The sequence below is a fragment of the Mirounga angustirostris genome, unplaced genomic scaffold (genome assembly GCF_029215605.1).
Source record: "Mirounga angustirostris isolate CCGP_5_RB_7025 unplaced genomic scaffold, mMirAng1.0.hap1 SCAF_14, whole genome shotgun sequence".
In the NCBI taxonomy this organism is placed as follows: domain Eukaryota; kingdom Metazoa; phylum Chordata; class Mammalia; order Carnivora; family Phocidae; genus Mirounga; species Mirounga angustirostris.
The window spans coordinates 90079705-90095114 of record NW_026991722.1 but is presented as its reverse complement, the minus strand read 5'-3'; the positions used below and the strand labels follow the sequence as shown (position 1 = coordinate 90095114).

The window sequence follows — 15410 nt, the reverse complement described above, 5'->3', positions numbered from 1 at the left end:
CCCAAAGCAGAGTGAGAACCCAAAAGCCCAGTACAGAAAAGACAGCCTCCCCCCTCCCCCTGTACTGGGGCTGGCTCTGCTCAGCAACAGGCTGGGGGGCTGGTAGGCCCTGGCTGCCCCCCAGGGGCTCTCCCTTCTCAGAAGCCCCACCTGGTGAAGGGGGCTGTGAGGCCTGCTCACGCAAGCCATGTGAGCTCCAGAGGGAGATGCTGCTGGTCATCCTGACAGAGGCCCCGTGGGACGGATAGAGTGTCTCCGAACTGGAAACCTTTGCCCGCCTGTGCCCAGGAGGAAGGAGGACAAACTCTAATCGCTTTTATTGTTCCTAATCCTAATCCGGACAACCTTGCCGTTCCCCAAGTATGGGCGGGTGAGTAGGGCGTGGGGTCAGCCAGCCTGGATCCTATGCCCGTCCTGTGTGTGACCCAGGAAGCCTCTCAAGCTCTCGGGAGGGTCTGCAGAGCCGACCCTGCTGAGGCCTGGCCTTCAGGGACTGTTGGGAAGCATCATCTCCTGTGTTGTCACTGCCCACCAAGCCGGGGGCGTGAGGAAGTTGCCAGAGGACTGCGGGACGTTGGGGTGGGTGGTCCTTGGACTCATGGAGGAGGCGGGGAGATGGGCCAAATGCTCAGAGGTTCCAGGCTGGGCGAGTGCCTTGGGCTGACAGGGCCAGCTAGGCGACTGGCTCTGTCTCTAGCCACCAGCACACCGCAAGTTCTGGTAACCATGGATGCAGGGAGGGTGGGAGAAAGGGCTGTGTTTCCACCTGCAGCCAGACGAACTCGCTAGATGTCTGACTGCCATGTGTCTGGACTGCAGGGACCCTCAGGCTTTAGGGCTCCCAGGTGGATGGGTGGCTGGACCCTTCGGCTCTCAATGTCGCGGGGGCTGCCCATGCACCATCGACCTCCCCTGCACTGGTCTTCACATGGCCAGCAGGACTGTGGACCTGCCTCTCACTGGCCTTTTATCATAAAAGGAGCAAATAGGACAAAGTCGTACAGAGTCCTGGTTTCCCTGAGCCGCTGTGCCTGGCCAGAAGCTCACACCCGGGGACACACTGGGGTCAACAGGGTCCTTCCTTCTCCCCCTCACCGAGGAGCAGCAGGCTGCCCTCAGTTTGCGCCTCCCAGAGGCAGGAAGGGGCAGTGCTGAGATTCAGGCCAGGCCTGCAAGGCTCAGAGGCTGCCAGAGCAGGAGATGCACAGCCATCTCAGGCCTCCAAGACCAAGAGTGGGGACCCCCGGAGCCGCGACAGCAGCGCTGGGCTAACCTGGGGGTTGGGGTGGGGAGAGTTCCTCTGGGTCAGGCCCAGCCAAACTGCCATGCTGCGTCTTCAGCACCGTCCTGGCCCCTAGAGGCCGAGCAGCTCCCAGGCCAGGCCGGGCCAGCTACTCCTCCTCACACAGCACCCATGAACAGACTCGGCGCCCATGGGGGCCGGCCCTTCCCAAACACCGAGGGGACGGTCATGGCTTCTCCCTGATGTGACTCACTGGTGGCGCTGGAGAGGCAGCTTTTCACTTCACTTCAAACTTTAAAATAGCCCTTTCCATGTTCAAAATAGTTTACCCCTTGCGCACAGGAACCAGCACCATCTGGCCGCCAGTTTGCCGACTGATTTTAAACAGTTATGGAATCTATCTTTATTCATCTCCCCAGGCCCCAAATGAGCAAGCTGTCAAGAGCAGAACAGTGGTCAGCTGGCCAGGAACCTGCCCACGGGCCCCAGAAGGACCAGGGAGGGCGGCTCCACGGCCCCTCACCCCTGCTCTGCTTGGGTGGGTGCAAGAACCCCTTCGTGATCTCCAAATGGGCCCGAGAGAAGCCTCAGAGTATTTCTAGCAGTAAACAGCTCCAGTCTGGGGCTTTATTTCTATGATGCCCCAAACCTGAGGCCTTGGCCTAGCGCTTCGTCGATACCCACACACATCTCCCAGCTGGCCCTACTTGCCCCCACCCTGTCCACGCCCGCCTGCACTTTTCTCTTCCAGCTCCCTTCCGGTGGATCCGGAGCCAACCCCCGGCCAGGCTGGCTCTGCTGGTGCCTCTCCCCCCAGCGTCCCTGCTGTCAGAATCTGCACCCCCGTCCTGCCCAAACAGCTCTACCGCAGGCCCCAAAAGGTGTCTCCCGTAAGCTGCTACCTTCCTGGGTAAACTGAGAGCCCCAGAGTGCACTGTCTGTCCCATCAGGCCCTTGGAAGTAGGCCTGGCGGCCATCTGCCCCCGCTGGGCACCTTGACCGTCTTCGTTTCCGGTGGGGCTCACCCACTGCCCAGCTCTGCTCACTCACTGGCTGCACAAAACCCGTTTCTGGGAAAGGCCCTCCCACATCCTACCCGAATCTGTGGGACTGACCGCTGGGCCCCTGTCCAGCACTGTGAGGGCTGAGGTGGGGATCAGACCGCAAGGGCCCCCCATTCCACTAGTAGCTCATGCCCGCGCCTTGCAGTCCCCCTGATAGCCCAGATCTCTCCCTGCACAGCCACTCTGCGGGCCCTGTTCTCAACACACCGAGCAGCCGGGCTAGCCATGCCAGCCCCTTCCCTCAGTCCAAGCCACCAGCCCTCCATAGGCGACAAGGGGCTCCCAGTGCCTGCCTGCAGGCTCCAGTGCCTCATCTGTAGTCCGTGCTCCAAGCAGTGGCGGGGGGGGGGGCTCTTGCTAAAACGTGGGTCGGACCTCTGTCCTTGGCTGCAGGAGCCTCATTCAGAGTGGAAAGCACGGTGTTCTCCGTAAGTGTAAGCACCCAAAGTGTCCTGTGAGCACTCTGGCCCCCCAGGCCTCCCCTCCATGCCTGCCACCGCTCAGCCCGGCCTCCCGCTGCTCCAGGCCTGCCTGAGAACCTAGGGGTGGCTCTTTGCCCCACCTCCCCTCCAGCCCGTGTGTCCCCGGGGCCTCCCGCCCCACCCCACCAGCCTGCTCTGCTCCCCCTGGTCTTTTGGCCGGAGGCATGCCTCATCGTCTGTGTGGTTACATTTCCCCGAGGGGACCCAGGTTCCAGAGGTTGGGCTTTGTTCGCCGTGTGCCCAGGGCCTAGACCAGGGAGGGATCACGGAGGGCCTCCCCCCACCACCCTGCTGCAAAGCGCTCAGCGCACGTAAGCCAGGCTGGCCTGAGCTCACGGCGCCTAAGGGCCCTGGGGTGGCCCTGTGGCTGGAGGGGCTGAGTCCTGGGCCCCAACACGAGTCACCAACTCTGAGGAGCCTCTCACAGCTCAAGGGCGGGGGCTGTGTCAGGAGCAACCTGCCTTGTTTGGGGGCAATTCCCCCCACCGCTGCAGGGGCCTGGAGGAGCGGCCGGTGGGGAGCAAGCCAGAGGCTGCCAGCCCGCTGAGGGGCTCGGTGCTGGAGGGACATGACGCCAGCCCTGCGGGACAGGCTCACCCCCAGAATGTCCGCGGTGATACTGAGGGTTTCTTCTGCTGGGGGCAGGGGCCGTGAGGCCAGAACACAGGGCTCATGGGCAACCCGTGGGAAGCCCGGGTCACCCAGGAAAGCGCAGGTGTGCTGGACCTGATGACGGGTGATTCCCCTCAGCCCTTCTGCACAGACCCCCCAACCAGCAATGCAGGCGGCCCAGGGCCCGGTGGCTGTGACCCCAAGTGCTCATCTAACAGCCAGGCCTGCCCCCCCGCCCCCCAGGCAAAATGACTGCTCTGGGCCTCAGGGTGGCACCTGACTAATACAAACGATGCTGATGACAAGGAAGGCACGACGCCGCCAACCTCAGGTGGCCGTTGTGAGGTACCGGGAAGAAGCTGGGCGGACTGCTGTTTTATCCCACTGCCTTCCCTGAGGTCTGTCCTTCACACCAGGGCACTCTGCTTTACCCCAAAGATAAACGTACAGGAAAAGAGAATGAAACTGGAATTTATTATTTTCCTTTATGGAAACGAATACCCAAAGCCTGAGCCGGGACTACATACTAATTTAATCACGCTCCACCTTACACCACGGGGACCAGCCTGACATGACCGCACACCAGGGATGTCCTGGGTCCCAGGAAGGCCACCGGCCGCCGGCCGCGCTGAGCTTCCAAGCTCTGTCTACGAACCAAAGTTGTTTCACCGGGCTGTGAGGTCCCCCCTCAGCGGCGGGCTAGTTCAGTTACCCAAACAGGAATCGACGCAGGGGACCACACGCAGGCTTTGATCAGACTCGCAAAATCCGCCGCCGGGGAGCTCTGCCGCTCGTGATGCCACCCCGGCCCTGTGTTTCCCCCACCTGCTCGCTCTCACTTGTTGGCCGAGGCTCCTGATGCTGGGCACCGTGCTGCACACGGAAGCTTCGGGGCTGCCTTGCAGGCGGCCCAGGTCAGCAGGGGGATGGGCAAGATGCTGCAGCAGAAAAGCCCCTCAGACGCCGAGGCCCCGTGGACAGATATCACTGTTTGCACCTTCTCTCCCCACCAGTAAAGGCTCTGCTCCATGGCCACTACTTCTGCCCTCTGCAGGCCTGCCCTGGCTCCCAGGGTGTCCAGCTAGCCCCCCCAAGGGTCACTCTGTTGGTGGGCTGTGCTCATCTGGGCTTGAGCCCCTCTCCCGGCCGACTGGGAACCTCCCCAGGCCCTCTACACACCTGGCCTGCAGAAGTGGGCCTGTGAGTTGCTGTCCCTGCTGCCCCCATGTGTGACAGAGCGTCACTAGGCGGGTCCTCTGGATTGTGAGCTCCAGGAGCAGAGCCGAGTCCCTGCCTGGCACAAGCCCTTCCCAGTGAGAAGTCGCTCAGGTCTGGGTTCAATTCCCAACGGGCAGGACTTTCCTAACTGCAGGAGCCACGTGGACACGGCTTCATCAACCAAAACCACAAGCGGAGGGCAGGAGGCCGGGGCTCAGTACAGCCCTCCTGCGAAAAACCCAGTTATGACTTCATTTCATAAATCACGCTTCCTATTTCTCCGTGGCCAGGTTGGGTCATTTCTCTGCAAGACAGAGTGACGAGTGGTGTGGGGCAGTGACGAGTGGCTCTGGCCGAGGGCTGCGTGCTGGACCCACTTTCTCACTGACCTTGTCCAAGTGAGGAAATGGAACAAGAATGGCTTTATAAATGGTAACAGCAGGCAAACATGAGTCGTGGGCAACTTAGAATTTTCTTTTCTGAGATATGACACCTGTTTTGGTTCCAACATCACATATTAGGCACTCCCACTGGGCTACTACTGTTGGGGACACAGGTGAGTTAAAATCCGAGTCTCACTTTGGGGACACAAAGCCTGGGGGGCAGATGACAAAGTAACAGGGGAAAGTGCACAGTGGGCTCAGCAAGGCCCAGCAGTGCCTGTGGGTTCCAGAGGGTTCTAGCCAGAAGGAACGGCTTCTGACAAGGAGCTTGGACAGCCTCCCAGCCCTGGGTGACATCCATGTGGGGTTCTAGAGGATGAAAAGGGATCCACCAGGTATCTAAAGGGTGGGGAAAGTTCTAGAAGGTACAGCACAGGCAAAGACACAAAGAGGTGGAACACTGTGGCACTGTTCAGCATTCCTGATCCAGACACTTCCCCTGAGCATCCTGTTCCCTCCAACACTTACGGAAGGGAAGGGGCTGTGCTCGACTCGAGGTGAGTTTCACCGCATCGGCCCCCTGGGGGCAGTGGCACAGGAATGGGCTGCGTCACTAACCACGGTTCCTGGGGTCTTAGGAATTGTCCAGAGAGCCCCCTCCCTGTCCTGCTGGGAGCTAGGGATCTACAGGCTTGTGAAGGTCCCCAAAATACCCTTTCCCAAATTTGAAGGAGATTCGATTGTCCCTCTGACCTTTCTCCTGAAGGATGAACAACCCGATTTTTGGCCATCTTGGGTAAAAGTGAAGGCGACGCAGCTGATCCCTCTCTGTGTGGGAAGGGTGCTGCTTGCCCAGGGCCCTCTAAAGGATGCATTTCCCTGTAGGCTTTGGCCAGCCATCCCTCATTTTCTGCTCCACTTATATGACTCAGGCTCAATCAGAGCCCACGAGGTGGAAAACCACAGCCATTCACAATTCACAGGAGGGGGGCCCTGCCCTAAAGTGGGAGTGGGAATAGATTCCCCAAACTCGGGCATGGGGGATGCTGGAAGCTTCCCTAGAGAGGGTGTGTATCATTAAGGCCGGGGGTGGGGGGCGGGTGGAGTTGCAAAGGGATCTCAGCAGTGGGAAGAAACAGGTTCCTCCTCTCACAGCAAGAACTGGAGTGACCTGGGGGATCATGGTCTGTGCCTTCTGGGGACAGCGGGGGTGGCTTCCACCCATCCTGAGCCCCCAGCGTCCCAGGAAGGGCCCTGGTATGGCTGCAGCCTAAAGGTAAGAGACATACCAGGGACTCAGGTTCCTGAGACTGGGGGCTTTGCCCTGGTGGATACAAGGCCACCCAGTCCGTCTGCTGACTGCAGAGGGGAGGGGGTCTCATCCTCACTGCGTCTGAGAGTGTAGGGGCCAGCACTCCCCCACTGAGACACACAGACCTGGCCTTGCATCTTGGCTCAGATACCTACCAGCTGGGTGACCCTGGGCAGCTCAGGTGACTTCTCTGAGCCTCAGTTTCCACTTTGCACTAACAATACCTAATGGTATTAATGAGGTTGTAGCAAGGGGTGAGTGGTCTTGGGTGTGAATGTGCATGGCTTCGTTAGTTACAGATCCCTGGTCCAACCCCTTCCTTGTAACAGGGGTAGAGGCCAAGGCCTGGCCAGGGGTGGGGATGCTTTGTCCGGGAGGCCTCTGCACACAGTGGGAGTTGAGACATTTGGTGCGTGACAACCGCGTACGTGAACTACCCATCCAGAACTGACTCGGTTCCTGCCAGGCGAGGAGCGGCATCACGAAGGGTCCCCAGGAGAAATGCGGGGCCTCCGCCCCAGTCTGAGCTCTGAGCACAGCCTGCTGGGGCCAGCCCCTCACTTCTGGGTGCGCCGCCCCCCGCCACCCAGTGGAGGTAGGTGGCAGGGGCCCTCTCATCAGGTTCAGGCCAGCAGGGGGGCGGAGCCCAGCCCAGGGGGCAGCTCCCCGGCACTTGGGTCGACTTTCTGGGTGCTGGAACTGCACACAGGCTTTTGTAACCCACCCCAGGGGCTTGCTTCCCATCAAACAATTCATTATGCACTTAGATGGTACACGGTTTTTATGGCTTCCTAACACAGAGGAGCCTCTGATGCCCGATAAAAGATTTCTGCTAAAAACACCAGCTGAGAAGCTCATTATCTGGGAAAAGCCGAAACTGCTTACTCAAGACAAAGAAACCTGGCTTCGGTGTCAGCGGGGGTGGGGGGGTGGGGGGGGAGGGGCAGTGCCAAGGAAGCAGGGAAGCCACGGGCAGGTGATGGCTTCCGGCCTGGGTGGGGAAACACAAGTGCGTCATTCTGTCAGTGCTTCCTATCTGGGCCTGTCACCAGAAGGAGGGCAGTGACCCAGACCCCGAAAGTCTGGGGGCTGTAAGGAGGCCGGCTGGCCCGAGCGAGCAGGGAAACACGGTGAAGACGTGAGTACAAACCAAGGACGGGACCGACTCGCAGGGCAGCCTCTCAGCGGGCACGCCCCAGATGCACCCCCAGATGCACCCCTGAGGGCCGTGGACAAAGGTCTGCGCTGGCTGAGCGCAGGGAGCCGAGCACCTGCAGATGGTGCGTCCCAACAGCCTGGGAAGAGGGTGCACCTCCTCAGCCACAGGTCCCAGGGTATGGATTCCTCAGGCTTCCCCCTGCACCGGGGTGGTCCAGTGGCAGGGCGGGGGAGGGCTGTGTGGGGGGCTGTGGGGGTGTGCGGGTGGTCTACTCTACCCACAGGGACTGCCCACAGTCCCAGTGAATCAGGCTTGGGGCAAGTCTCTGTGGCCACAATTTCACCCAGGGGTCTTGGCCCGCCGTGGGCTCCAGCCTGCACCTTCCCACCCTGTTCTCGGCCTACAGCCTAGTCCCGACTCCTGGCCCTGCTCTCGTTGGCTCCCCTTTATTTGGGGGCTGGGCACCGGCACTACCCATTGTCTCTGACCAGCCTGATGGCCTGCCTGAGCCACCTTCTCTGGACGTGGGCCGCCTCCTCTGAGGTGGCCTCCATTTTCCCACACCTCCCCTCTCTGGTCTCCTTGCTCCCGGTGTGCCCCTCCTGGGGGCTGTCCGTGGCAGCAGGCTGCAGGAGTCAGACCTGTGTCTGCAGGGTGGAGGCCAAGAAGAGCATACACATCTGGGGAGGCGGGGGACTGAGGAAGAAGGGCCCAGAAGCACAGCTGAGCATTATATTCTCTGCCACCATGGAGAGGCCCTCCCAGCTCCTAGTCACAGCAATGTGGCTTCCAGAACTCTGTGGAATGTGGCGACCCCCAAGGCTGTGCCTCTCAGTTTACGGACTGTGGCTACTCATCTGGCTACTGTCAGGTCGGCATGACCCGTGGCAGGCTCATCTGCAAGCTCTTCTGGCTACGGGAACCCACAAAGCCAGGCTTCCAGCTGCATACCTGCCGCTGTGCTTGCTGGGCCCTGAGCCTGCTGCTTCTGGGCGGCATTCTGGGGGGAAAGAGCAGGAGCGGCTGCCGCGCACCAGCGTGGCAGCCTCGTCCCTACTGTGTGGGCAGCTTGGGGCCCTGGCCCTCCTCGGCTGGGCCCGAGCCAGCTGCCAGCCTCCATCAGGATTGCGCGCCCCACTCCGGTTCCCACCAGACAACTGCAAAGAGGGCAGGAGGCTTTGGGAAATGACCTGAAGTCACCAAGAAATGGAGCCCTGGTTTGTCAAGCACCCTGGCCACCACCTACTCGGGGACCGTGGTGCCGGTGACGGGGAGCCCTGTGCCAAGTGGGTGGGCACTCACATTGATCATAGCATTTGACGTGATGCGAAAGAGGGTGGCCCGCTCATTGACGACCTTCAGCTTCTCGCTGCTCTCATAGGGGATTTTGAGGCCGTCCAGCTCGCTCAGGGAGCGCTGGAGTGCAGCGCCGTGCTTCGCGATGAGATCATTGCACGTGCTGAGGTCGTCTAGCTTCAAGGAGAGGCTCTTGATGGCGCAGTGTAGCTCGCTCTTGTCAGCTGGAGAGGCAGTCTCGTCGTCGTCGTCCCCAGAGTCATCTGCAGAAGGAAAAAGAGTTGCCACGGTTATTAACTGGCCAACAGAGCGCCAAGAAGCCCACGTGGCCTGGGCCCGGGAGGAAGGAGCAGGTAGAGCGTCTCAAAGCAGAGGGCCCTACATGGTGCCAGCTCCTGCTCCCGGTCAGCCCTCCAGGGTGGGCATGGGCCCTCGTGAGTCAGTGGGAGGGATGGAAGGGGGGGACCAGCTTGACAGACCACGCCTGGCCCGCACTTTGGAGGGGGCAGCCCTGCGGGCACCCGCCTGCGTGCGGGGCACCAGCCCCCTAAGCTGTGCCACGCAGGCCAGGGTGGACCGAGCTGGGTGGAGAGCTGGAGATTGCCGCGAGGAGCAGCTCCTATCGCAGACCAGAGACCCCGGATGAAGGCCGGCTCCTTTCCACGCATCATGGGCCCAGCCTAAGCCGACCCGGACTTTCCTGCCGGCCTCACTCTGCCCTCTGCTTTACGACCACATTCGGCCACGGCGAACTGCCCCTGTTCCCTGCAACACCTGAGTGCTCAGGCCTGGGGCCTTTCCCACGGCGTCCTCACTGCCTGGAACCTCCTCCTACCTCCCCCACCTCCTCAGAGGCCTCACCCCTACCCAGCCCCAGCCCGATGCCCCCGATCTTCAAAGCCTGCCTGAAGACCCCCAGGCCAAAGTCATCCTCCCCGCCCCTGGCCATCCTCCTGCAGGTCCCCACCCACCTCCCCGGCGTGAGCAAGGCCGCTCTCATTTGTCCAGACACGGGCTGTGGCATCTCCATGGCCTCGTCAGGGTAGGGACGATACCATGCCCCAGGGACAGACGGGCAGCTAAGGTCACGCCCCAGGCCACCCGGCTAGTCTGTCTGCCTCTGCAGCTGCCCTCTTCATGCCAGGCCGGCTGCTGGGGCCTCTGTGAGCGGGCCAGGCGGGCGCCCCGTCTCCTCCTGGCCCATCCCGCTCACCTCTCACACAGCCGCCCGGGCGCCCTCGGGGTGGCCCTTCCTGGGAGTCCGGGGTGCCTTGGAGCCCAGCCCTCTGCCAGCCCTGCCTGTGTTGAGAGGGCCACAGGGTAGTGAGGACCTCGGGGGGAGGGGGACCACCGCGGGTGGGGTAGGTGGGCAGCCGGCCCGGGCTCTGCTGCTGCGAAAGCACCAGGCTCGCGACCCTAAAACCTGCCACCAGCCCGCGTGCCTGAGCCTGTAAGCGCCAGGGGTTTCTGAGAGGTCTTGTTTCAGAAATCATCAGTTTACAAAACATTTTTCTTCTTTTTCTTTTTTTTTTTTTTGTGTGAAGGAAATCTGTAACCCAAGATACAAGAGTTTTTAAAGAGGCACATGCTGTGAGGGAACAGATTTCTTCCCACGGCAGACAGGGTGCGTGGGGGTGGCCATGGCTGAGTGGCCACTCTGAGCGTGTCCTGAGCTGGTGGCGGCGCCAGGACCGCCGGTGGCGTGGGGCCTGGGTGGGCTGGAGGCTGGGGTGCAGCCCCCACTGGGGCTGTGGGCCAGCATCCAGGCTCGGGGCAGGGGCTCTCCCTCTTCCCACCACAGCCAGCCCGGGGACGGCTCGGAAACGGCCCAGTGCCCGGGGACCGCACGTGCTGCACCAGCCTCACCGTGGTCCGCAGACCGTGAGAAGTGAGGAAATGTACGTTCTCAGATGGGCGCTGCGGTTACGGGGTCAGAGCTGGATCCGAATCCGGGTCTGTTGAGCATCAGAGCCTGGGCTCTCAGTTATGATGTAATCTCCTGTCACCTTTCCGAGTTCAACACGTGTAACCCCCAGAACGGTCAGCCACCGAGCAGTCAGAACAGGGGCTGCTGTACACCGGGAGGGCCGTGTGGGAACACGCTGGCTGCGGGTCAGCCTGAGTGGGACCCTCCCCCCCACACACACTGTGCTCTAAGCAAGAAACACAGCTGGCCTAACTGAGCATCTGCCTGTGTGGTGGCCAGAGGTGGGTAACCACATTTCTAGTTAACTTGTTAATAAGCAGCTCCTAGGGTCCAAGTTCAGGTCCGGCGGCCAGAGACATGAGGATGTACTTGTTTTGCTCACAAACCATGGGCTGTGTTGGTGGGGGAGGGATGGGAAGATTCTTGGGTCAGCAGTTACTGACCAGCACAGTGTGTTCTATGGGGATGGGCAGGGAGAGTCTCTCCCAGAGGGTACAGTGAGATCGGGAGAATGAGGGAGGGAGGGAAAGAGGGCAGGTGCAGGGGTGGGGCAAGAGAGAGGGAGGGAGTGGGTGAGTGAAGGAATGAATGAGCAGGAGGCCTGTCCAGGGGTTCTGAGTGGCATGCACAGAGGTGGTGGGTCACACACGGGAGGGCAGCGTCTGGAGAAGGGCATGATCAGTAGGAGGGAGGAGCTACTTGGAGAGGGGGGTGGGAAAGGGCCTCTGGCTCAGCTGAGAAGCCTGGGCCTTTATCCCTTGGCAAGAAGGAGAGTGTGGGCACCTGAGCAGAGATCCATGGGAAAGATGAGCCTGGTGGCAAGTGGCAGGATGAGCAGACTGAAGGGACAGAGAGGCCAGAGTAGCTGGGGGGAGGCCAGGGGCTGGAGAGAACAGGACCTCTGAACCTAGCCCAAAAGTGCTGATGGCAGCACCCACCCAGCTCCAAGGCCATGACCGTCTAGTGACAGCCACGCTCCCAGGCAGTCCCGTCGCTGGTCAGTCCTCGAGGAGGGGGCCTAGCTGCCATGTGGCCTGCCATGTGGCCTAGCTGCTCACTTCCCCACAGTGTCATGGGCTGTTCAGACTCATACTGAGCGCAGCGCCGTGAACCCCCCCACTCAGGCCTGGGCGGAAGCCGAGCTGAGCCATGAAGGGGACTCTGCCTCTGCCATGATGAACTCCGACCATCCTGAATCTCCAGGTCTCAGTTTGAGGTCAGGGGTCCTTGCAAGGAGCAGACTCACATTAGAGAGAGAGATGAAACTCATTATCAGAGACGTAAATAAAACTACTTGCTGTGATACTACTCCGACTAGAAAAAGGAATGGATGGCATCGAATTAGCTTCAGCTTTCTGAAGGATAAACCAGCAGCTACCCCTCAAGAGGCACAGAAATGGCTCTTCAGCTTCCATGGCCCGCTTCTTCCTTTGACGGGAGAACTCCACTGGTGGGGAATTTGGTTCAAAGGAAGGCAAACACTTGTATGCATCAAGTTGTTCAGGCCTGTGGCTCTCAAGCTCATGGCCTTGGGGGTTCTCAAGCTTTTATGACCCCACCTGTCCCCTCTGTTCAGTCCACATCTCCACAACACAGCAAACATTAACCTATCCACAAATGTAAAATCCTATAGAGATTCTGCAACTCTATTAATACAAGAAGAGCAGCAACTGAAATCCAGGGCCAGGTCAAAGCCACGCTCCTGGGCCACAGAGGAGCCCCCTGCCTTCCCCCAAACCCATGTGAAGGCCACGACTTAGTACGATGAACAGCTCTTGGGGGAGGGGGCTGCCAGGGTGTCCTGGGGTGGCATAAAAATAAGGTGGTCAGAAAGAACTGGCTTGAATGCCTGAGTTCCCAGTTCACCTTGAGCTCTGCTGCTTTGTGGGGCTGTCTTCCTACTCTGGGCCTTGGAATCCTCATGTGTACAGCAAGAACAGCAACACCCACCTCACGGAGCTGGGAAGCACCTGGGTGTCAGGTGGGCCACATCAGGTGGGATCATCCCCAGCAGCCATCGCTGCCACACTGAAGGGTCTCTGAGCATCTGGCCTGGGAAACAAGATCTAACACTGGGAGAAGCATACCCTGGTTTTCAGGGGCTGGCTGAACTCAATGCCTCTCCATTACCTCCTAGAAAATGCTGGTCCTTTAAAGAAAGGAAGTCTACCTGAGCACTGGGAGGGTGCAATGTTTCATCAGCCAGGACCCAGTGCAGACCCGGGCTTGGCCCCAGCCAAGTTTCAGGGGAGACTGGGAAGGAGCCAATGGACCCCTAGCAGGTGGCGTCTCTGCATAAGGCACAGGGGTTAAGACAGGAGTGGGGGGGGGAGGGGTAGGAAAGCGGCATTGTTGACATGCTCAGAGCCCTAATGTCCCCTTAGTCTCCGCTGCCTGTCTGCCAGGGCGGCTGTGGAGAGCATCAGACAATGTCCTACTTCTCTGGACTCCTCCTTCTTAGCTGCTGCTTTGTCTCTGTTCAGAACAACTGGTAGAGCTCTGGGGGAGGCATCGTTGGCCCTCAGATAAAGGACAAGTGTCTAACCATGAGGGTGCTCCCCGTCCTCACTGTCTCCTGCTCTGCTCACTTCTCCCATTTTCTTCAGTTGTGGTCAGCTGATACAAGGGTAGCAGGAGCGTTCTGGAAGCCTCTTGGACTGTCAGGTGACCCCACTCGTGGACTGGCCAGGCTGAACCCAAGAGGGTTCAGAGCACGGGCGACTTTAGGTCATGCCCATTGCATCCAGGCCCATGCCTTTGCTTTCAGATGGGAAAACTGAGGCCCAGACGGAGGAGAGGGGCTTGGTCAAGGTCAGATGCCGACCTTGGCAGCAGTGGCAGCTATGATGCCCCCGCTCTGTCTGATATGGCCCAGATCTTGGGCGGGCTCTTTCCAAATGGCTAAGATGTGTTTGCTGAGGGGTCAGAGCCTGGGACCCAGGGCAGATGACCCAGATACCTTTCGCAGGAGGGGAGGACGTGGGGGGGTGCAGCTTTATGCCCCTGCTATCAGAGTCTCCTCCCCAGGCGGTGGGAGGCCGGCCTCTGATCACACGCCACGACAGCTGCTGCTGTCAGGAGCCCACAGCGCTGGGCGGCCCTCAGGTCTGCAGGGCTGAGTGCTAGGGCTCACCTTCTCTCTCGGCACAGCCCAGGGGTGGGGGCAGGCAGGAGAGGACAGGGGACCACCTTTACCGGGCAGTGGGTGTGAGCAAAGCATCACTGAAAGCACCCCAAAGTGCACACGGCTCCTGTCCTTTGCTCGGTGAGGATCTTCCTGCCCCTCCTTCCTGCCAAATCTCGGTCCCTTCACCGGGGTGCATCTTTCTCCTTCTCTCCAGGACAGGCTGTCACGCTGGCCCTGCAGTGCCCCTCACTGCCTGCCACCGCTGAGCTCCCTGCAGTCAACTGCTCTGCTTCACTCATCTGGCTTCTGGCTGGCTCTGCACCGGGCTGGTGCCCTCTGGAAATGCTGCATGGACTGTACTCACACCCGACTTGGGTCTCAGCAACTCAGGAAGCAAGCTCTGGAAGAGGCAGCTTCCCACTGCCCAGCGATGAAGCAGCTGGATGAGAGGGCAGTGTCCTAACCTTGCACCCTTAGCACTCCCATTTTACAGGTGAGGAAACTGAGGCTCAGAGCAGGATGGGTCCTATGTGTCTGAGTGGCGGAGTTGGGGTGTCACCCCCTCCCCCCCACCCCGTCATCATGGCCATTTCCCGTCCCCCAGCGCAGGCCAGGCAGAGGGGGATCTCAGTGCAGCTGGCCTGGGAGGTACTTGGTAAGGTCAGGCGAGGACAAGCGCCCACCCTTACCCTGCACAGTGACTTCTCTTTCTCCCAGGACTAATGCGAGCATCTCATCTTGCCCTCTCCCTGCTGACTTGCATCATCTCCCCTCCCCCTCCAAGACTGTCAGGCTTGCCAGGAAGAGGACAGAGCCCGAAGGTCTGCCCTGCGGGGCCCTACAGACCCCGCCACCCTGTGCTGTCCTCTCCACAAGAGGGCTGAGGCTCAGGGCACGGGGCTTCTTGGCCAAGACCACCAGAGTCAGGGCGGGAGCCCACATCCCCGCATGGCTGGCCTCCAAGGACACGGTTCGCAGAGGACAGTGACCCCGGGGAAGCTAACTGGAGGGACCGTGATGGGAGGGGAAGGACAGGAGAGCTGGAGGGGGCCTGATGAGGGCCCCCCGCGGGAGGCAGGCAGCAGGGGACTTCTGCCTCCCCAGCCTCTCCCGCCCCGATCCTCCCACATGGGCATCGCTCATGCCTGCTTTGCCAAGGACCAGCCGCTGTCCTGTTGTGCCTCCCAGCAGGGCTGCCGAGGCCATGCTTCCTCAGGCCTTGCTCTGGGCACTTCTCCTGGTGGCGTGCTTCCAAGGGCAGAGCAAACCTCCCCAGCAAAGCGGCTCGGCAGGAGCCTGCTGAGTGCGGCTTCTGAGACAAGGATGCTGGGCCTGGGACACGGAGAAGCCGACTCTGCCCTTCGACTTCCCCAGGGACAACGCCGGGCCAGAGGGCCTGCACCTTCTAATGAAAATAATTTCTCAGTAACTGCGGGGGAACTTGGCCTGACATTCCTCGGCCAGGGGCACTCCCAAGCTCCAGACTGCGGAACACGAAAGAACAAATCGATCCGGCCTCTGAGGCACACTCGGAGCTCGAGACGAGGTGCAGGCAGCTCTTGGGACAGTGGGACCACGTGAAACAAA

The 15410-nt window shown here is 60.5% G+C and overlaps 1 protein-coding gene across 2 annotated transcripts in view; it reads right to left on the bottom strand.

Annotated features, from left to right (window-relative positions):
- OSBP2 (oxysterol binding protein 2) overlaps positions 1–15410 on the bottom strand; it is a 167922-nt gene that overhangs the window by 22440 nt on the left and 130072 nt on the right. For both annotated transcript variants that reach the window (XM_045887311.2, XM_045887312.2), the window contains one exon: positions 8776–9032. In XM_045887311.2, coding sequence (XP_045743267.1) covers positions 8776–9032 — 257 coding nt within the window. The remainder of the gene's footprint in view (positions 1–8775; positions 9033–15410) is intronic.